The sequence below is a fragment of the Chiloscyllium plagiosum genome, unplaced genomic scaffold (assembly GCF_037043375.1).
Source record: "Chiloscyllium plagiosum isolate Xiang-an unplaced genomic scaffold, Cpla_swu_hap1 HiC_scaffold_7, whole genome shotgun sequence".
Classification (NCBI taxonomy): domain Eukaryota; kingdom Metazoa; phylum Chordata; class Chondrichthyes; order Orectolobiformes; family Hemiscylliidae; genus Chiloscyllium; species Chiloscyllium plagiosum.
In genome coordinates this window covers 116130837-116153951 of record NW_028270145.1, presented here as the reverse complement: position 1 = coordinate 116153951, position 23115 = coordinate 116130837, and the positions used below count along the sequence as shown (strand labels likewise).

Sequence of the window (23115 nt, the reverse complement as noted above, 5' to 3'; positions counted from 1 at the left end):
TCCCGTGAATGGGAACATAAAAAAAACTGACACCAAGCAGAAGTAGGTGACGTTAGGACTGGTGTGTGTGAGTGAGAGAGAGAGAGAGAGAGAGAGAGAGAGATGGAAGGGAGAGAGAGATGGAAGGGAGGGAGAACAGGCTTAGGGAATGTGTAGTAGACCTCAGAGCCAAGGGAGCTATGGGCACAGTGTCAATGGTGGAATGATTAAATTGGAGAAATGCAGGAGGCCAGCAATTACAGGAGTACAGAAATCTCAGAGGGTTGTGGAACTGGAGATGATTACAGAGATAACAGATGAAAAACAGACGGTGCAGGCTCGAAGGGCAGAATGGCCTACTCCTGCACCTATTGTCTATAAAAACAGATGTTACTTGACTCGGAGTCAGTGAAAGTCAGGCAGCACAGGGCAGATGGTAGAACGGGACTTGGTGCATGTTCCAATACAAGTAGCAAGTTTAACCGGATCACCTCACATTTAGTGGGATGCTGCCTGGATCAGAGTGTATTCACTATAAGGAGAGGTTGGACAAACTTGGATTGTTTTCACTAGAGCGTCAGAGACTGGGGACAATCTGATAGAAGCATATATAATGATGAGAGGTATGGAGATGGGGGTTAGGTGGGGTCTTTATTCCAGGGTGAAAATGTAAAATGTTAAGGGACATAGGTTTAAGACAAGAGAGGGAAAATTTAAAAGAGATGTGTGAGGCAAGGTTTTTATTTTACACAGAGGGTAGTAGGTACTGGAATGTGCTGCCAGTGGAGATGGAAGCAGTGTTTAAGAGGCATTTAGACAGTCACTTGAACAGGCAGGGAATAGAGAGAGGCAAGAAGATGGGATTAGTTTAGAATAGCATCATGGTTGGTATAGTCATGGTGGGCCGAAGGGCCTGTTCCTATGCTGTACTGTTCTATGTTTACGGAGGCTGGAATGTGGATGGTCAGTTGGGGGAGTCTCAGCAATTTAAAAACAAATTCTTTCAACGGGACATGGGCATTGCTGGCTGGGCCAACATTTCCTACCCAAACCCAGCTACCTCTCACTAGCTTCTTATAGTGTACTGACAGACACAATGCTGTTAGGGGGGGGAGTTGGAGGAACACTGGGCCAATGGCAAGCTGAGACAGACGTGACGTTGGGAAATGTCACAAAGGTGGAAAATGGAAGCCATTGAATTAAACCATAAGGTCATGATGCAGGATCAGGATGATGAAAGACAAACTAAGAGCAAATATCAAGAAAAAGAGGGAAGCAGATGTCAGATGCGCACAGCAGGGACTGACTGAATCCCCAGAAGACTGTAAGTGCAGTACGAGTATACTAAATAGGGAAATCAGGGAGGAGATAGCTTTGGCAGATAGGGTTGGGCAAAATCTAAAGGGGTTCTACAAATACATTAAGGACAAAAGAATAACTTGAGAGAGAATAGAGCCCCTTAAAGATTAGCAAGGCTGCCTATTGGTGGAACCGCAGGAGATGGAGGAGATACAAAGAACAAAGAAAATTTACAGCCCAGGAACAGGCCCTTCGGCCCTCCAAGCCTGTACTAAATTAATATTTTGCGTCAGTGTTTACTGTGGAGAAGGGGAAACTAGAGAACTTGGGGAAATAAATAGCAATATCTTGAACAATGTCCGTATTACATAGGAGGAAGTACTGGATGTCTTAAAATACATAAAGGTGGATAAATCCCCAGGACCTGATCAGGTGTACCCTAGAACTCTGTGGGAAGCTGGAGAAGTGATTGCTGGGCCCCTTGCTGAGATATTTGTATCATCGATAGTCACAGGTGAGGTGCCAGAAGACTGGAGGTTGGCTAATGTGGTGCCACTGTTTAAGAAGGGTGGTAAGGACAAGTCAGGGAACTATAGAGCAGTGAGCCTGACCTCGGTGGTGGGCAAGTTGTTGGAGGGAATCCTGAGGGACAGGATGTACATTATTTGGAAAAACAAGGACAGATTAGGGATAGTCAACATGGCTTTGTGCGTGGGAAATCATGTCTCACAAACTTGAATGAGTTTTATTGAAGAAATGAAGAAGGTTGATAAAGACAGAGTGGTGGCCGTGATCTATGTGGACTTCAGTAAGGCGTTCGACAAGTTACCTCATGGTAGGCTGATTAACAAGGTTAGATCTCATGAAATACGGGGAGAACTAACCATTTCGATACAGAACTGACTCAATGGTAGAAGACAGAGGGTGGTGGTGGAGGGTTGTTTTTCAGACTGGAGGCCTGTGATGAGTAGAGGATCGGTACTGAGTGCACTACTTTTCATCATTTATAAAAATGATTGGAGTGTGAACATAAGAGGTATAATTAGGAAGCTTGTAGATGACACCAAAATTGACAGCGAAGGAGGTTACCTCAGAGTACAATGGGTTTTGATCAGATGGGCCAATGGGCCGAGGAGTGGCAGCAGGAATTTAATTCAGATAAATGCGAGGTGCTGCATTTTGGGAAAGAAAACCTTAGCAGGACGTATACACTTAATGGTAAGGTCCGAGGGAGTGTTGCTGAACAAAGAGACCTTGGAGTGCAGGTTCATAGCTCCTTGAAAGTGGAGTCACAGGTAGATAGGATAGTGAAGAAGGTCTTTGGTATGCTTTCCTTTATTAGTCAGAGTATTGAGAATAGGAGTTGGAAGGTCATGTTGTGGCTGTACGGGAAGTTGGTTAGGCCACTGTTGGAATACTGTGTGCAATTCTGGTTTCCCTCCTATTGGAAGGATGTTGTGAAACTTGAAAGGGTTCCGAAAATATTTACAAGGATGTTGCCAGAGTAGGAGGGTTTGAGCTATTGGGAGAGGCTGAACAGGCTTGGGCTGTTATCAATGGAGCGTCGGAGGTTGGGGGGGTGACCTTATAGAGGTTTATAAAATCATGAGGGGCATGGATAGGATAAATAGACAAGATCTTTTCCCCAGGGTAGGGGAATCCAGAACAAGAGGGCATTGGTTTAAGGCGAGAGGGGAAAATTTAAAAGGGACCTAAGGGGTAATGCGTTCATACAGAGGGTGGTGTACATAGTGAATGAGCCATCAAAGGAAGTGGTGGTTGCTGGTATAATTACAACATTTAAAAGGCATCTGGTTGGGTGTATGAATAGGAAGGGTTTAGTGGGATATGGGCCAAATACTGGCAGGTGGGACAAGATTATTGTGGTCGGCATGGACGGGTTGGACCGAAGAGTCTGTTTCCATGCTGTACATCTCTATGACTCTATAAATATCTAGATAGATGATCACTGTGAAGTATTGTCCAGATTGGGTCAGGATTATGTCTAAATCAACAGGATCCTGGAATGGGGAAATGGGGAAGGGGACAGTTAATTTAAAAGATAAATTATTAAGGAATTTTGAAGATACTTACAAAAATAGCCAAGAGGATCATATTCCATGGAAATTTCCTCCTGAAAAATATAGACATATGATTAAACATACATTTGTACAATTTGACGACAAAGGCGGCATGGTGGCTCCGTGGTTAGCCTCACAGCACCAGGGATCTGGGTTCGATTCTAGCCTCGGGCTCCTCGTGTCTGCGTGAGTTTCCTCCAGGTGCTGCAATTTCCATCCATAATCCTAAGATGTACAGGTCAGGTAAATTGGCCACACTAAATTGCCCATAGTGTTCAGGGATGTGTAGGTTAGGTGCATTAGTCTGGGGTAAATGTAGAGTAATAGGGTAGAGGAATGGGTCTGGGTGGGTTGCTCTTTGGAGGGTATGTGTGGGCTTGTTGGGCCAAAGGGCCTGTTTCCACACTGTAGGGATTCAATGATCATTCTAGAATAACTTGGCACCAGGTCAGATCTCGCTGGGAAATCTTATTGATATTTAAGAATTACGTAAGGTAGTTGGAAGAGATGGAATCATTTGGACATTTCTATTTAAATAGGCTCATGGGATTTCCCGGAATTGTGTTCAGCAGAATATGGTTTGTGATCCCCCTATGGGCCGCTGAAGTCAAAGTGTAAGGTGTGCTGTCAGCTGCCTTCCAAACAGAACAGAAATGGGCTTTAATGGCTGCAATGGGCAGAGTGGGGACGAAAGGGGAATGGTGCTGCATGGACACATACTGGGTGGTTTGCCCTTCCACACAGGACAGACTGCATCAGGAGAACCATGGGAAACCCAGACCCTCGCTCACAACTCAGAGACCCCTGGGTGGTAGGACGTGGAGCCGGTGGGAGGACGGGAGCTTAATGGGGAAGAGGCCCACCCTCACCGCACCCCAACCCCCATATTCCCTCACCCACACACCCCCTCCCCTCCACCCTCACCCCAACCCACCCCTCACTCACACCCCCCCTCCCCTCCACCCTCACCCCAACTTACCCCTCACCCACACCCCCCTCCCCTCCACCCTCACCCCCAACCCACCCCTCATCCACACTCCCCTCCACCCTCACCCACAACCCACCCCTCACCCACACTGCTGCTCCACCACTCCCACCCCTCACCCACACCCTGCTCCCCACTCTCACCCCCAACCCACATCTCACCCACAGCCCGCTCCCCACCCTCACCCCCAACATATACCCCACTCCCCACCCTCACCCCCAACCCCGTTCCCTCACCAGTCCCTCACTCCGACCCCCTAACCACAGGACTCTCACCCCTAATGTCCACCCTCATCCAGACCCCCCACTTCACACCGCTCCCACCAGTGTGGAAGAAAGAGGCCGGTGATAACAGGGGAACCTACCTGGGTCCTTCACAACAGATCAGGACAAAATATATCACGATGAACACTCCACTGGGGAGGGAAATCAGAAATCAGTCGGTCAGTATTACACAACAGTGAGGAGAGGGGCAACAATCAGAACAACAATTTGTATTTCAATAGCACCATTAACACGATCACGTCCCCAACGCCACTTCCCAGGAGCTTCACAGGTCAGAAGGTTTGATGGTGAACCACCTCAGAACAGATGGTCAAATGGCCTTGGTTTAAAGAAGAAGGGGACAGGGGGAAGGGGGAAAGGGAGGGAGGGAACTCCAGAACTTGAGCACGGGGCCCAACAGCAGAGCGATTAAAATGGGGAACAGACCCATTAAAATGACACAGAGCTTCTGGGAAACTGAGGAGTGACAGCAGGTTACAGAGATAGGGTGACCTGGGGCCTGGGGGGATGTGAGTCAAAACGTGTGGTGCTGGAAAAGCACAGCCGGTCAGGCAGCATCCGAGGAGCAGGAGAGTCAATGTTTCGGGCATAAGCCCTTCATCGGGAATTGCTAATGAAACATTGATTCTCCTGCTCCTCAGATGCTGCCTGACTGGCTGTGCTTTTCCAGCACCACACGTTTTGACTCTGATCTCCAGCATCTGCAGTCCTCACTTTCTCCTTCCTGGAGGGATTTGAAAACAAGATGATAATATTTAAATCAAGGGGCTGTGTGACTAGGAGCCTGCACAGGTCAGTGAGCACACGCTGGAGAACAGCAGGGGGGACTCGCTGTATGGTCAGGCCCATGATGTTGTGCCGAGGATTATTCCTAATCTAAAATAAAATAACCTAACCTATGCACCCCTCAATTCACTGCTGTCCATGAGCATGTCCAGCAGTCGCTTAAATGTCCCGAATGACTCTGCTCCCACCACCGCTGACAACGCATCCCATGCATTCACGTCTCTTCCAGAACTTTTTAAAATTCATTTGTGGGATATGGGGGTCACTGGCTGGGCCGTGCATTTATTGCCCCATCCCTAGTTGCCCCTTGAGAAGGTGGGGATGAGCTGCCTTCTTGAACCGCTGCAGTCCATGTGCTGTGGGTTGACCCACAATGTCCCTTAGGGAGGGAATTCCCAGATTTTGACCCAGTGACACTGAAGGAACAGAGATATATTTCCAAGTCAGGATGGTGAGGGGCTTGGAGGGGAACTTGCAGGGGGTGGTGTTCCCATGTGTCTGCTGCCCTTGTCCTTCTAGGTGGAAGTGTTCGTGGGTTTGGAAGGTGCTATCTAAGGATTTTTGATGAGTTTCTGCAGTGCATCTTGTAGCTGGTACACACTGCTGCAACTGAGTATCGGTGTGGAGGGAATGGATGTTGTGGATGTCCTCTGAAGGTTTTGGGGGAACTATACCCATGTCCCTTCATGTTTGTAATATGTAAAAATCTACAGAGTTGAACCTGCTGAAAGACTGAGCTTCTACAACTCTAAACATTCCAAATGTTCACCCCCACTGACACCCCCCCACAAGTGACGAGGAGAACAAGGTAAAGTACCACACCTTTAACAGATTACATCACAGGTCAGTTCACCGAGACAGTTAACAATATCAGGCATAGACTGTAAGGAGGCACTCAGATAGGTCACCCAATGACATGGTGAATGGGGTTTTTAAGGAGCAGCTCAGAGGAGGTGGGAGTTGGGTTTTGGGGAGGGGTTTAGGAAGGGTCCAAGAGTAACCATGAGCAAAATTCCACTGTGGGGGGTGCCAGAACTTTGGATCAGAAAGAAACGGTACTCACCAACAAATCCAATTGGACATTCAGGAGAAATGTCATTCCACACCATCCCCAGAGACTTGAGAGAATGGGGGACTTGCTCCCACACGGAGTGGGAGAGAATGGGGGACTTGCTCCCACACGGAGTGGGGAGAATGTGAACCCGATCCCACGCGGAGTGGGTGACAGTGGGGGGCTCACTCCCACAAGGATTGGGGGAGAATGGGGTTTCCATCCCATAGGGTTTGGGGGAGATCGGGGGCCTCACGCTGATGGGGAGAGGAGAGAGAATGAGAGACTCACTCCCACAGAGTGAGGGGACTCACGTACCCTGATTCCCAACATCCCCAACAACCCACCTCCACCACCCCTCCCTCCCACTCCCACACCCAATGTCCATCTCCAAGGAGGTCGAAATGAAGGATCAACACTGAGTGAATGGACCAAATGGTCTCTGGTTTGATGAAGCTGACGTGGAATTACTACTTACTAAGCCGCCCAGTAAACTGCGGAGTTCGTGCGTACAAAATGCTGCACTGGAGCACTGCAAAGGATGAAAGAACTGTTACCTTCTCCATAACAAAACCCAAAACAAAAAGATTCATTAAAACGAATATTTAAAACAGAAAACCCATTTTCCCTTCCTGACGTGTACAGTCCCTGACATGCAGCAAGACAGGCTGTTAGACAAACACCGGCTCTCTCGCTGTCTGATAGTGAGGATGGTGAACACTCAGGCTATTTGACTCAGCAGGGCATCACAGTCGGGTTTGAATATTCCAGCAGCAGAGGTAACTGTGTCACTGGCTGCTAATAGTTTTATCAAACGAAAACTGAAACTGAAAGCCAGAACTCTGCGGTCAGTTAGACATTTGAGCAACAAGACAGAGGGAGAAAAAGGGAGGCTTCGCCACACACACACACACACACACACACACACACACACACACACACACACACACACACACACACACACACACACACACACAATCATTCAGTCAGTGCAGCACTCCCTCAGCACTCACCCTCCCACAGTGTGGTGCTCCCTCAGTACTGACCCGACGACAATGCCAGCACTGAGAGAGGTTCTGTGCGAGTCCCCGTCCCACTCACCCACCCCGACGTGTAGCAGATGACCCTTGCACAATTCCAGAGATACCTGGCTCCTGGCTTCAGTGCAGGCAGAAACAGAAACTGATCTGAACTTCCTGGGATCACACCCGCTCCAGTCTAACTCACCTGAATGTGAAGATGGCGACAATCCCAAAGGTGACCAACAACTGAGCCGTAAGGATCATGTAAACCTGTGGGATAGAGATTGATGTGGGGAGGGAGAGGGGAAGAAGGTTAGGGAAAGGAAGGAAGAGATTGAGGGTCGGGGAGGAGAGAAAGTGTGAGATGGGGTGGGGGAGAGAGAGAGAAAGAGATGCAAGGCCACAAAAGAATGGTGAAGGAAAGATAGGGATGGGAGAGAGAGAGATGGAGGGATAGGGAGAGCCAGGCGGTGTAGGGAGAGAGAGGGAGGGAAGAAGAATGGAAAGGACAAAAACGGTGCAAGAGACGGGGAGAGGGGACAAGGAGAGAGAGGGGATGTGGGGAGAGAACATGTGAACATTAATGGAAATAAACAGGAGATTCCAAGCCACTCCACTTCAATCCTCCCTTGCCTGGGGTCATTGAGCATAGAACTGACCCTTCCTGGCCGTGCTGACCTACTGACACTAGTCCCACTTTCGTAGTCTAGGCCCATAGCCTTGCATGTTCTGAAATTGTCAAGTGCTCATCCAAGTGCTTTTTAAAGGTTGTGGGGTTTCGTATCCCCCCAAAGCAGTGAATTCCAGGCTCCCTCCATCCTCTCGGGGAAAATCTTAGTTCAACTCTGCTCCAAATCTCCCACCTTTCACTTTAAAATGATGCCCCCTTGTTCTTGCCCCTTCAACAGCTGTTTCCTATTCCCCTTCCAGTCCATGCCCCTCATGATCATACACACCTCTATCAGATTAGATTCCCTTTTATGTGGAAACAGGCCCTTCGGCCCAACCACACTGACCCTCCGAACGGTAACCCACCCAGACCCATTTCCCTCTGACAAATGCACCTAACACTATAGGGAATTTAGCGTGGCCAATTCACCGAACATGCACATCTTTGGATTGTGGGAGGAAGCCAGAGCACCGGGAGGAAACCCACGCAGACACGGGGAGAATGTGCAAACTTCACGCAGAAAGTTTCCCGAGGCTAGAATCGAACCCGGGTTCCTGGTGCTGTGAGACAGCAGTGCTAACCACTGAGCCACCGTGCCACCCCAGGTCGCCCCCTCCATCCCCAGCTTTCTCTGCTCTCAGGAAAACACTCCAAGCTTATCCAGCCCCTCTTCATCGCTGAAATGCTCCATCCCAGGCACCTTCCTGGTGAATCTCCCTCTGCCCCACCTCCAGTACAATCACATCCTTTCTATAGTGTGGGGAGCAGCTGTGGCCTAACCAAAATCCTGTCCATCTCCAACATCACCTCCCTGCACCTTATAGTCTATGAGGAGAAAGTGAGGACTGCAGATGCTGGAGATCAGAGCTGAAAATGTGTTGCTGGAAAAGCGCAGCAGGTCAGGCAGCATCCAAGGAGCAGGAGAATCGACTTTTCGGGCATAAGCCTTCCTGAAGAAGGGCTTATGCCCGAAACATCGATTCTCCTGTTCCTTGGATGCTGCCTGACCTGCTGCGCTTTTCCAGCAACACATTTTCAGCTCCTCATAGTCTATGCCTTGATTGGAAAAGGCAAGCGTCTCATAATGCCACCTTACCCACCCTATTACCCTGCCCTGCCACCTTCAGGTATCCCTGGACAAGCTCCCCAAAATCCCTCGGAGCATCCACGTGTCCTGCCATCCATTGAGTATTCCTTTGTCTTGTTCCTTCTTCCAAAGTGCACCCCGTCACATTTATCAGGGTTCAATTTTATCTGATACTGACCTGGCCCTCTGACCAATCTGTTTACACCCTCCTGTAACCTCACAGCTTCCTCCTCAGTCAATCTTTGTGCCATCCAGACTTACTTATAACCAACACCCTTCTGCTACCACACACTACCGTTCTCATCTCATCATTTCTGAATATCGCTAACAACGCGGGAGCCATCCCTGATCCCTGTGGTACACACGACATACCGAGGCCTCCTCCACCACCCTCTGTCTCATGTCACTAATGGCAATTTTGGATCCAACTTGCCATGTTGCCCAAGAACCCAAGAGTTATTAGCTTCTGTATCAGTTTCCCATGTGAAACCTTGTTAAAGGCCTCACTGAAATTCATATCAACTACATTAACTGCACTACCCTTATCCAAACACTTGGTCACCTCCTCAAAATATTCTGGATCAGTGGTGCTGGAAGAGCACAGCAGTTCAGGCAGCATCCAAGGAGCTTCGAAATCGACGTTTCGGGCAAAAGCCCTTCATCAGGAATAAAGGCAGAGAGCCTGAAGCGTGGAGAGATAAGCTAGAGGAGGGTGGGGGTGGGGAGAAAGTAGCATAGAGTACAATAGGTGAGTGGGGAAGGAGATGAAGGTGATAGGTCAAGGAGGAGAGGGTGGAGTGGATAGGTGGAAAAGGAGATAGGCAGGTAAGACAAGTCCGGACAAGTCATGGGGACAGTGCTGAGCTGGAAGTTTGGAACTAGGGTGAGGTGGGGGGAAGGGGAAATGAGGAAACTGTTGAAGTCCACATTGATGCCCTGGGATTGAAGTGTTCCGAGGCGGAAGATGAGGCATTCTTCCTCCAGGCATCTGGTGGTGAGGGAGCGGCAGTGAAGGAGGCCCAGGACCTCCATGTCCTCGGCAGAGTGGGAGGGGGAGTTGAAATGTTGGGCCATGGGGCGGTGTGGTTGATTGGTGCGGGTGTCCCGGAGATGTTCCCTAAAGCGCTCTGCTAGGAGGCGCCCAGTCTCCCCAATGTAGAGGAGACTGCATCGGGAGCAACGGATACAATAAATGATATTAGTGGATGTGCAAGTAAAACTTTGATGGATGTGGAAGGCTCCTTTAGGGCCTTGGATGGAGGTGAGGGAGGAGGTCTGGGTGAAGGTTTTACAGTTCCTTTGGAGGCAGGGGAAAGTGCCAGGATGGGAGGGTGGGTTGTAGGGGGGCGTGGACCTGACCAGGTAGTCATGGAGGGAACGGTCTTTGCGGAAGGTGGGAAGGGGTGGGGAGGGAAATATATCCCTGGTGGTGGGGTTTCTTTGGAAGTGACGGAAATGTCGGCGGATGATTTGGTTTCTGCGAAGGTTGGTAGGGTGGAAGGTGAGCACCAGGGGCGTTCTGTCCTTGTTACGGTTGGAGGGGTGGGGTCTGAGGTCGGAGGTGCGGGATGTAGACGAGATGCGTTGGAGGGCATCTTTAACCGCGTGGGAAGGGAAATTGCGGTCTCTAAAGAAGGAGGCCATCTGGTGTGTTCTGTGGTGGAACTGGTCCTCCTGGGAGCAGATACGGCGGAGGCGGAGGAATTGGGAATACGGGATGGCATTTTTGCAAGAGGTAGGGTGGGAAGAGGTGTAATCCAGGTAGCTGTGGGAGTCGGTGGGTTTGTAAAAAAATGTCAGTGTCAAGTCGGTCGTCATTAATGGAGATGGAGAGGTCCAGGAAGGAGAGGGAGGTGTCTGAGGTGGTCCAGGTAAATGTAAGGTCAGGGTGGAATGTGTTGGTGAAGTTGATGAATTGCTCAACCTCCTCGCGGGAGCACGAGGTGGCGCCAATGCAGTCATCAATGTAGCGGAGGAAGAGGTGGGGAGTGATGCTGGTGTAATTACGGAAGATCAACTGCTCTACGTAGCCAACAAAGAGACAGGCATAGCTGGGGCCCATACGTGTGCCCATGGCAACCCCTTTGGTCTAGAGGAAGTGGGAGGATTCAAAGGAGAAATTGTTAAGGGTGAGGACCAGTTCGGCCAAACGAATGAGAGTGTCGGTGGAAGGGTACTGTTGGGGACGTCTGGAGAGGAAATAACGGAGGGCTTGGAGGCCCTGATCAAGGCGGATGGAGGTGTAGAGGGATTGGATATCCATGGTGAAGATGAGGCGTTGGGGGCCGGGGAAACGGAAGTCTTGGAGGAGGTGGAGGGCGTGGGTGGTGTCTCGAACGTATGTGGGGAGTTCCTGGACTAGGGGGGATAGGACAGTGTCGAGGTAGGTAGAGATGAGTTCAGTGGAGCAGGAGCATGCTGAGACAATGGGTCGGCCAGGGTGGTCAGGCTTGTGGATTTTGGGAAGGAGGTAGAACCGGGCAGTGCGGGGTTCCCGGACTATGAGATTGGAAGCTGTGGATAGGAGATCTCCTGAGGTGATGAGGTTCTGTATGGTCTGGGAGATGATGGTTTGGTGATGGGGGATGGGGTCATGGTCGAGGGGCAGTAGGAAGGGGTGTCCTCGAGTTGGCGTTTGGCTTCAGCGGTGTAGAGGTCAGTGCGCCAGACTACCACTGCGCTCCCTTTATCCGCTGGCTTGATGGTGAGGTTGGGATTGGAGCAGAGGGATTGGAGGGCTGCGCGTTGTGAGGATGAGAGGTTGGAGTGGGGAAGTGGGGTAGACAGGTTGAGGCGGTTAATGTCCCGGCAGCAGTTGGAAATGAAGAGGTCGAGGGCAGGTAATAGGCCAGCGCGGACCTTCGCCCACCTCCAATACACTGCAATCTGAAGCTCCTCTAAATATTCTGTTTTGTTTGGCATGACCTCCCTCCAACAAAGCCATATCGTCTATACCTAATTAAATCTTGCTTCTCTACACAGAGATTAATTTTCTCCAGTCGTTCCCTACTACAGAGGTTAGAATCCCTCATCTATAGTTCCCTGGTCTATCTCTACCACCATTCTTGTCAAATGGAACCACATTCACTGTCCTCCAGCCTCTGGCACCTCCCCTGTGGCCAGAGATGATTTGATAATTTAGGTCAGGGTCTCTGTAATTTCCTCCCTCATCTCCCAGAGCATCCTGGGATACAACCCATCTGGGCCTGGGGACCTGTCCCCTTTAAAGCACGCCAAAACCTCCAATACCTCTTCACTCCCTGTGCGAAACTGCTCACAAATCTCACAGTCCCTGTCCCCAAACTCTGCCACATTCACCTCTACCCTTTTCCAGAACTGATCGACTTGGGGAGTCAGGCGAAGGGTGTGGAGAGGCCTCACTGAACCATACACAGGCCCTGGGAGCACTCACAAATAAAACTCATACTGCAGGTGGGAGAACACAGGGGACAGCGTGCCAGGAGCAAAACCAGGCAAGCCTAAAAGCCTGGTGAATCTTCCAAACAGGACTACTTGTATTGCCACACAGCAGAAGCAGCAAGTGATTGACAGAGCTAAGCGATTCCACAACCAACAGATCAGACCTAAGCTCTGCACTCCTGCCACATCCAGTCTTGAACGGTGGTGGACAATTCACTGGAGGAGGAGGCTACACAAATCTCCCCATCCTCAATGTTGGAAGAGTCCAGCACATCAGGGCAAACAGTAAGGTTGGAGCATTCACAGAGTGTCGAGTGGATGATCCATCTCAGCCTTATCCAATGGTCCCCAGAATCAGAGATACCAGTCTTCAATCAATTTGATTCACTCCACGTGATATCAAGAAATGGCTGGAGGCACTGCAAAGGCTCCAGGCCCTGACAACATCCTGGCAATAGTACTAAAGACTGTGCTCCAGAACCTGCCGCTCCCCGAGCCAAGCTGTTCCAGTCCAGTTACAACACTGGCATCTACCCGACAATGTGGAAAATTGCCCAGGTATGTCCTGTACAGAAAAAGCAGGACAGATCCAAGCCGGCCAATTCCCACCCCATCAGTCTCCTCTCGATCCTCAGGAAAGTGATGGAAGGGGTCAGTAACAGAGCTATCAAGCAGCACCTGCTCAGCAATAACCTGCTCAGTGACGCCCAGTTTGGGTTCCCCCAGGGTCACTCAGCTCCTGACCTCATTACAGCCTTGGGTCAAACATGGACAAAAGAGCTGAATTCCAGAGGGGAGGGGAGAGGGACAGCCCTTGACATCGAGGCTGCATTCGACCGAGTGTGGCATCAATAAGTCCTGGCTAAACTGGAATCAATATTTACCAGAGGAAAATTCTCCAGAGATTTACCAGGATGTTGCCAGGTACAGAAGGTTTGTGTTATAAGGAGAGGCTGGGACCTTTTTTCACTGGAGTGTCGGAGATTGAGAGGAGACCTTCTAAAAGTTTATAAAATAATGAACGGTATAGATAAGAGTTAATGGTAGTTGTCTTTTCCAGAGGATAGGGGATTTGAAGGTGAGAGGAGAGAGATTTAAGATAGACGTGAGGGGCAAATGTTTACACAGAGAGTGGTTTGTGTGTGGAATGAACTCCCTTACGAAGTGGTGTATGTGACTACAATTACAACGTTTAAAAGACATTTGGATAAGGACATGATTAGGAAAGGTTTGGAGGGATACGGGCCAGGAGCAGGCAGGTGGGACTAGTTTAGTTTGGGATTATGTTTGGCACGGACTGGTTGGGCCGAAGGGTCTGTTTCTGTGCTGAGACTCTATGGTTAGAGTCATACCTGGCACATTGGAAACTGGCTGTGGTTGTTGGAGGTCAGTCATCTCAGCTCCAGGACATCCCTGCAGGGGTTCCTCAGGATAGATATTTTCTAATCAAACACCTCTGTTCAGAGATGTTATTACATAGCTCTGCATCAAGTGAAAATTGAACCCATATCCCTGATCCAGAGCTAGAGACACTACCACTGTACCACAAGAGCACCATAGAATTCCTCAGAATACCTATTTTTCTTGTCAACCTGTTCAGAGATGTTATTACACACCTTCAGAGCAGGTGGGACTTAAACCCAGGCCTCCTGGGCAAGCGGTAGGAACACTACCATTGCGCCAAAGAGGGGCTTGGAGTTCCTCAGGGTAGTGTCCTCGGCCCAACCATCTTCAACTGCTTCATCAATGACCTTCTCTCCATCATAAGGTCAGAAGTGGGGATGGTCACCAATGATTGTACTGGTCAGCACAATTCTCAACTCCTCAGATACTGAAGCAGTCCAGGTTCAAATGCAACAAGATCCGGGCAATATCCAGGTTTGAGCTCACAAGCGGCAAGTAACATTCGCGCCTGGTGCACCTACCTTTCGGATGAATGTGTGACGAACTTTCCGATCATCCCAGGAATTGGCAGCAAACCCTTGGTTGCCAAGTTCTGGTTCTGGTTCTGAGCTACCATAGGCCCCTGTACAGGCAGAGAATTAACAAATTAATGCAGCTCCACGGAACCCCCAGCCATCGTACCCCTAAAGACAGAGAGAGATAGACCCCCTCCTCCTCAGAGAGAGAAAGAGAGAGAGAGAGAGAGAGAAGAGATAGAGAGAGGGAGAGAGAGAGAGACAGCGGATGGGGGAGAGAGAGAAAGAGAGAGGCGGGGGAGATAGATTGGGGGGGGGGGGGAGAGAGAGAGAGAGAGAGAGAGAGAGACAGACCCTCCCCTCCAAAGACATTCACCACCCCCCCATAGCCCCCTCCACTGACGCCCCCTCCCCAGACCCCAACACACCCATTGGCTCGCAAGTTGCCATGGTTACTTCTCCATCTCCCAAACTGTTCTCCGACAGGGGGCATCACCAGAAAAGCAAACCCTTCCCACCTTTTGTGTAGATCAAGGGAAAGGGAAAACCAAGGAGCAGAATTTCTGAAGCTGTTCCCGTTCACTGACGGTCAAAGGGCAAGGAATATCCCACAGGAAGGAACGGAGCTACATTCCCAAGCCTCTCCGAGCCACTCAAGACTGTGACTTGGAAATATATCGCCGTTCCTTCAGTGTCATGAGTCAAAATCCTGGAATCCTGGAATGTCACAAGTGGGTCTCAGACACAGTGTCAAACTACAGGCAGAGGCTGCCTCTCAATACCCAAACCTTTCCCACTGGTTCTTCCTGACACTAGGAAACTCAGAACCTTCCATTTAACTCCAAGACTTTGGAATGAGGAATTTAGGTAATTTTTTCTTTGTTCGTGCATGTCACTGGCTGGATCAACATTTATTGCCCCGTCCCTAGTTGCCCCTTGAGAAGATGGGGGTGAGCTGCTTTCTTGAACCGCTGGAGTCAAAATCCTGGAATTTTGACTGCAGCGGTTCAAGAAAGCAGCTCACCCCCACCTTCTCAAGGGGCAACTAGGGACGGGGCAATAAATGTTGATCCAGCCAGTGACATGCACGAACAAAGAAAAAATTACCTAAATTCCTCATTCCAAAGTCTTGGAGTTAAATGGAAGGTTCTGAGTTTCCTAGTGTCAGGAAGAACCAGTGGGAAAGGTTTGGGTATTGAGAGGCAGCCTCTGCCTGTAGTTTGACACTGTGTCTGAGACCCACTTGTGACATTATTGCCCTTTAGGGGAATGTAAAGCTCCTGTATTCTAATAAGTACGTCTTCCCACTGTTACTGGGCAGTTTAATCGGTTAACCACCCTGCCCACTGCATTCTGGCCAACACTGTCTCAACTGTTCCTCAGATGTAGAACCTATCTCCCAGCTCCTTCAGGATCCTGCCAGGAGGACACAACCGATTGGGAGAGGGACACACTGGGTCGCTACATAAGGATATAGTATCGTCCATTTTGGACTGAGATGAGGAGAAATGTCCTCACTCAGAGAGTGCAGAATCTGGGAAATCCTCTACCACAGAATGTAGTTGAGTACAGAATATTGAATGTTTTCAAGAAGGGGTTAGATATAGTTCCTAGGGATAAAGGGAACAAAGGGTATAAGGGAGATAACAGTAACAGGGGACTGAGTTTGGCCAGAATCTTGCTGAATAATGGAGCAGACTCAAAGGCCCAAAAGACTTACTGCTGCTTCTATTTTCTATGTGTTAGCACAGTTCAGCTCAGCTCTGCAATGTGAGTCTCTGTGCTCTGTTTTCAGGGCACACACTGAGACAAAGGCTGGAGGACAGTAAGCCCAGTTTCAGGTGCTCTTTCCCCCAGGAGCTCAGAACTCTCTGCCAACCACTGGGCATTGCAGACTGGCACATTCCAAGCTCTCGAGCTGGGCCCAGAGGGACACACTCAGGTCTGGGGAAGCTGCTGCAGAGGGGGGAGATGTCGAGGGTTTTCCTCCTCTATGGCCTCAGTAAAAACCTCTGGAATGGGAAACATCACAGAACGTATGTGAAACATACGCAGGCTCAAAAGCTCTTGTTGTGGTAATGTCCCAGCCTCTGGCCCAAGTCCAGGTTCAAGTCCTGATTGCCCAGAGATGTGTCAGAGAACACTAACCAGAATTATTTTTAAAAAGTCTTTGTATTTTGTTTGTAAAGGTGAAGTCAGTGTAATCTTATTGGACCAAAGGTTTGTTCTCTGATTACAGATCGGCAGGTGCTGGTGGTTTAACCAGAGGGTTACCATGCCTCACGGCCAGGGGAGAGCTTGGGAAGGAGGAGTCCTTAGAACATAGAAAAGTACAGCACAGAACAGGCCCTTTGGCCCACGATGTTGTGTTGAGTTTTAATCCTAATGTAAAATATAGTAACTTAACCTACGCACCCCTCAACTCATCCATGTGCATGTCCAGCAGTCGCTGAAATGTCCCCAATGACTCTGCTTCCACCACCACCGCTGGCAACGCATTCCATGCATTCACAATTCTCTGCGTAACGAACCTACCTCTGACGTCTCCTTTATACCTTCCTCCTAATATCTTCAAACTATGACTTCTCGTACCAGTCAATCCTGCCCTGGGGAAAAGTCTCTATTCTACTCATTATCTTGTACACCTCGATCAGGTCTCCTCTCTTCCTCCTTCTCTCCAGAGAGAAAAGTCCAAGCTTATTCAATCTTTCTTCATAAGGCAAGCCCTCCAGTCCAGGCAGCATCCTGGTAAACCTTCTTTGCACCCTCTCCAAAGCCTCTGTATCTTTCCTATAGTAGGGCGACCAGAACTGGACACAATATGCCAAGTGTGGTCTCACCAGGGACTTGTAAAGCTGTAGCAAAACCTTGCGGCTCTTAAACTCGATATCCCTGTTAATGAAAGCCAAAACACCATATGCTTTCTTAACAACCCTATCCACTTGGATGGCAACTTTGAGGGATCTATGTACTTACACACCCAAATCCTTCTGTCCCTCCACACTGCCAAGAATCCTGTCTTTAATCCTATATTCAGCATTCGAGTTCGACCTTCCAAAATGCATCAATTCACATTTATCCAGATTGAACTCCATCTGCCATTTCTCAGCCCAGCTCTGCATCCTGTCTATGTCGCGCTGCAGCCTGCAATAGCCCTCGATACTATCGATGACCCCTCCAACCTTCGTATCATCTGCAAATTTACTAACCCACCCCTCAACCTCCTCATCCAAGTCTTTTATAAAAACTACAAAGAGCAGAGGCCCAAGAACAGAGCTCTGCGGGACCCCACTCAACACTGACCTCCAGGCAGAATAATTTCCATCTACAACCACTCTCTGCCTTCTATCAGCCAGCCAATTCTGAATCCAGATAGTCCTTCATGGTAACCTCAGCCGGGACAGGAATTTAACCCACACTCTTTTTTTTCATTCGTTCACAGGATGAGCATTTATTGCCCATCCCTAATTGCCCAGATGGCAATTAAGAGTCACCCACATTGTTGTGGGTCTGGAGTCACATGTCGACCAGACCAGGTAAGGATGGCAGTGCCCTTCCCTAAAGGACATTAGTCACCCAGATGGGTTTTTCCTGATAAATCAGCAACAGATCTTTGGTTAACATTAGACTCTAAATCCCAGATTTTTATTGAATTCAAACTCCACCATTTGCCGTGGCAGATTCAAATCCAGGACCCCAGAACATTAGCTTGGTTGCTGGATGAACAGTTCAGAGATAATCCCATCAGACCATCGCCTCCCCACAATTGCGTGATTCTGCATTACAAACCAGTTGTCCAGTCAACTGAGCTATCCGAATCCTCCTCCCTGTTCTGTAAGTATACCCCATAACACAAGTGCAGTAAGGTGCCCCATGTCCAGGCAGATTATGTGATAACAAATTTGGACTTTTTGTAAATTTGATGAACAAAGTGAACTTTGGGAAAATTAAAATTTTAAATCTTGGTTTGTAACTCAAACTTCCCCAAAATAATAAATTCTATATCACATTAAAGCCACTTGTTACATCTGTACTGTTTGGACACAGTCAGATTAATTGTTCATTGCTCAAAATAAGCTGATCAATAGTCAATCAATTTGTGAAAGGGAAATGAGTCACATCTGGAGCTCAGGGATGAGAGTGTTGGGGGAGGGGGAGTGAGATTCAGGAAAGGGGTGAATTTGTTGAGCAGTTCACATTCTAATCCTGACAGGAAATCTTAAATCTCCTTGTGGAGCACTCTGTTATTTGGCTTGTCGAAACCCACCTATTAGGTAAAAATTCATCTCCCGCTAAAACCATCCATCAGGTAAAAATCGACGCCCCATTCAACCCCACTACCCTTCCCACCAAACCCTCCCCACTCCCCAGCAACCCCTCCACCCTCCCTAGCTATCCGTCCACCCTCCCCACCAACACCTTCACCTCCCCAACAACCCCTCTACCCTTCCCACCAACCCCTCCCCACTCCCCAGAAACCCCTCCCCACTCCCCAGCAATCCCTCCCCACCAACCCTTCCACCGTCCCCAGCAACACCTCTACCCTTCCCACCAACCCCTCCACCCTCCCTAGCAACCTCTCTGGGCTCCCCATCAACCCCTCCCCACTCCCCAGCAAGCCCTCTACTCTAACCCACCAACCCCTCCATCGCCCCCAACAACCACTCTACCCTCCCCACCAATCACTCCCCACTCCCAAGTAACCCCTCTACAACCCCAACAACCCCTCCACCCTCCCCAATCCCCTCTACCCTCCCCAACAACCCCCTCTACACACCTCACCAACACCTCCCCACTACTGTAACCCACCAACCCCTCTACCCTCACCAACCCCTCCACCCTCCCCAACAATCCTCTCTACTCTCCCCACCAACCCCTCTACACACCCATCAACCCCTCTACCCTCCCCAACAACACCCCTACCCTCCCCACAAACTCCTCCACCCTCCCCAACAACCCCTCTACATTCCCCAACAACCCCTCTACACTTCCCAACAATCCCTCGACACTCCCCACCATACCCCTACACTCCCAACAACCCCTCTACACTCCCCACCATACCCCTACACTCCCACCATACCCCTACACTCCCACCAACCCCCTCACCACCCCCCACCATCCCTTGTCTTGTCAACTCACCCGAATTCCCTCCGGGCCAGGCAGGGTTCAGTGGGATTGTTGGCATCACTGGCGGTCCCATCGGATTTCCTGAATGAGGGAACATCGGTGGGAAGGCAGAGTTTCCCCCAGGTGGATAGGGGGCATTTCCCCCAGGGGGGTAAGGGGCATTCCCCCCTGGCGGGTAGGCTGGGTAAGGTCCAGGCTCACCCGAGGGTGGGTACAATGGGTTGATTGATTCTTCATAAGTAGGGGGAGCACTTGGATGAGACATCGCACGTTAGTCACTGGCTCCTGCACCAACTGTCCAGATCCAACTCTAGAAAACAATAAAGCATGAAAAGCATTAAGACCAGGTCAGATTCATTCCTGGGTTTCCAGCCCAGGGTGTGTGAATCCCACACTCAACACTTACTGGGTTCCTCCCAGGTGAACCCACTTCAGAACTGTTACATAACGAGGCCATTCGGCCCATTGTATCTGCGCCAGCTCTCCGTCTATTTTACTTTGAGCAATCTCCCCCTTTCTTTCCCATATCCGTATCCCATTGTTTGTTTGGCAAACATTTCCTGACATGAGTCAGAAGATCCCTCCTCGGTCTCCTCTGCTCGAAAGAAAAAAATCCGAGCTTGTCCTACGTTTCCCTACAACTCAGACCATTGATTCCTGGCAACATCCTTGTAGACATCTTCTGCGCTCTTTCCAGTTTAATAACATCCTTCCTGTAACAAGGTGACCAAAACTGAACACAATACTCAAAGTGTGGCCTCCAAGTCCTGTACAACTGCAACACAACTTTCCAACTTCTATACTCAATGCCCTGACTGTGCCAAAAGCCTTCTTCACTGCCCTGTCTACCTTGCATCTGAACTCCAAGGTCCCTCTGTCCCATCACAATCCTTAAGACCCTGCCATTCCCCATGACATCTAGAGGATCTGATTTTCTTCATTCATCAGATATGGGGGTCACTGGCTGGGCCCAGCATTTATTACCAGTTGCCCCTTGAGAATGTGGGGGTGAGCTGCCTTCTCGAACCGCTGCAGTCCTTGTGCTGTAGATAGACCCACAATGCCCTTAGGGAGGGAATTCCAGGATTCTGACCCAGTGACACTGAAGGAACGGCGATATATTTCCAAATCAGGATGGTCAGTGGCTCGAAGGGGAACTTTCAGTGGGTGGTGTTCCCATGTACAGAGGAAACTTGATTATCCAAATATCGGATTATCTGGCAAGATCACAAGTCCTGATGCATGGCTAAACTATGTTATCTGGCATTCAAATTATCCGGAATTCCATTAACCAAACAAAATACCCCCTCCCCGAATCGTTCGGGTAATCGAAAATCCTCTGAATCTGCTGCCCTTGTCTTTCTAGATTGATCTATATTGGGGCTGTCAAAACAGTAAAAATACAAGAATCAGTCATGTGTACACGTTGATCTTGTTTGAGTTTAGAGGAATGAAGTGATTTAATCATTGTTTCCTTTTCTCACTCAAAAAACTATGAGGTGAGTGAAGAGAAACTGCTGTGAGTAAGATGAGCACATGGTCAGTCATTGCTGACCACACCTTCCAGCTCGCTAACAAACAGGGGGCCAGTGTCACCAAAAGCTCAGATCTTGCAACCTGCAACATCCTAACTGCAGGGTTTGGGAGGAGGGGTGGAGGCAGACCTGGCAGTGGGGCAGGGGGACAGCACAGTCACATCTCACCATCACCTCCTCAAGGGGCAATTGGGGATAAGCAATGAACATGGCTCAGCCAGCGACACCCACAGCCAGTGAGTAAACTGGAGCGAAGGCATTCGGAGATGACATGCAGTGAGATCTTTGTCACAGAAAGGACAGGGACTCGCTCCCCAGCTGGCTGTGGGCACTGGGGATTAGTTGGAGCATGAGAATGAGCCTGACACATTTTGTTGATGAAGAGTAACAAGGGATGTGAATCAACGGCTCAATTATAGATCACTCACTCATCATGTGAATGGTGGAAGAGGTTCAAGTCATTTAATTACCTCTTCTCGTGCCTGGGTTAACAGATCCAGAGGGGCAGAATGGCGTCCTCCTGTTCCTGGGTAGCAGGCAGAAGAGAGGCTGAATGGGCTCCGGCAATAACCTGTTCTCTCAGCAAACATGGACTGAGCTCGGGGGAAGGGGGCAGGGATTGAGCTCGGGTGGAGGGGGCTGGACTGAAACCAGGCCGGGAGGGGGTGGGGGTGCAGCTGAGCTGTTCTCCCTCATGTCCTGGTTAACGTTTTAACTTCAGCTAAGCCCAACTGCAGAACAATCTGCTCAGTATCGCATTGCACTTTGTGAGATCCTGGTGTGCATCTCTGGTTTCCTTCAGTCCAATAGTGGATGCAAACCATTAGCTGCAAACCTCTTACAGGCTATGCTGACATCCCAAAAGGCCCTATGCAAATACAGGTCCTTGCAAAGCCGACAGGGGTTTATTTCAATCTGAGTGTGACTGAGGTCCTGCAGGAGCCAGACCCTCGGCTGCAGGGGTGAGACAGGAAGAGCCGAGGTCTCATCCCCCCACAATCAAACACAGAAACAGTGTCAGAGCAGAGGCTCCCACAGTGTCGGCTTTCATTGCGGGATCTCACTCAGTGGATGTTACTGAGATCTCACCATTGCTTTGTTGGGCCTAGCTCAGCCACCCGTCACTATCACAGTGACTATTACGACAGTATACAGGCTGACTCCACTCCACCAGAAATTCCCAACAGACATCACAAAGCAATTCACAGCAAATATTTCCCTGTCATATTTTCCACAAAACCAAGGCCCGTTCAGTTGTGATGGTGGTGATTCACTCAGAGTCCCCAGGATCAGCTAGAGGTTGAGACTCTGTTATTCTGCTGAAAAGTATTACAGTAAACCGGATCCTGCTGTATCTGTCCTGACAGCAGGCAAGAGGCTCATAGAGATATACAGCACAGAAACAGACCCTTTACTCCAGCTCCTCCACCCTGACCAAACATTCCAATATGAGCCAGTCCCATTTGCCAGCACCCGGCCCACATCCCTCCAAACGCTTCCTATTCATATACCCATCCAGATGCCTTTTAAATGCTGTAATTGTACCAGCCTCCACCACTTCCTCTGGCTGCTCCTTCCATACACATACCACTCTCTACATGAAAAAGTTGCCCCTTAGGTCCTTTTAATATCTTTCCCCTCTCACCCTAAACATATACCCTCTAATTCTGGACTCCCCCACCCCAGACTTTGTCTATTTACCCTATCCATGCCCCTTCATGATCTTATAAACCTCTATAAGGTCACCTCTCAGCCTCTGACACTCCAGGGAAAACAGCCCCAACCTGTTCAGCCTGTCCCGAGAGCTCAAATCCTCTAACCATGGCAACATCCTTGTAAACCTTTTCTGAACACTTTAAACACTTTGACA

At 49.5% G+C, this 23115-nt stretch overlaps 1 protein-coding gene across 3 annotated transcripts in view; it reads right to left on the bottom strand.

Moving 5' to 3' along the window:
- tmbim1a (transmembrane BAX inhibitor motif containing 1a) overlaps positions 1 to 23115 on the bottom strand; it is a 74187-nt gene that overhangs the window by 16946 nt on the left and 34126 nt on the right. For all 3 annotated transcript variants that reach the window (XM_043694369.2, XM_043694368.2, XM_043694371.2), the window contains exons 2-7: positions 19723 to 20020; positions 14590 to 14690; positions 7693 to 7757; positions 6944 to 6997; positions 4709 to 4759; positions 3373 to 3412 (exon numbers count right to left, since the gene is read on the bottom strand). In XM_043694369.2, the coding sequence (XP_043550304.1) occupies positions 3373 to 3412; positions 4709 to 4759; positions 6944 to 6997; positions 7693 to 7757; positions 14590 to 14690; positions 19723 to 19975 (564 nt within the window). In that variant the 5' untranslated portion in view covers positions 19976 to 20020. The remainder of the gene's footprint in view (positions 1 to 3372; positions 3413 to 4708; positions 4760 to 6943; positions 6998 to 7692; positions 7758 to 14589; positions 14691 to 19722; positions 20021 to 23115) is intronic.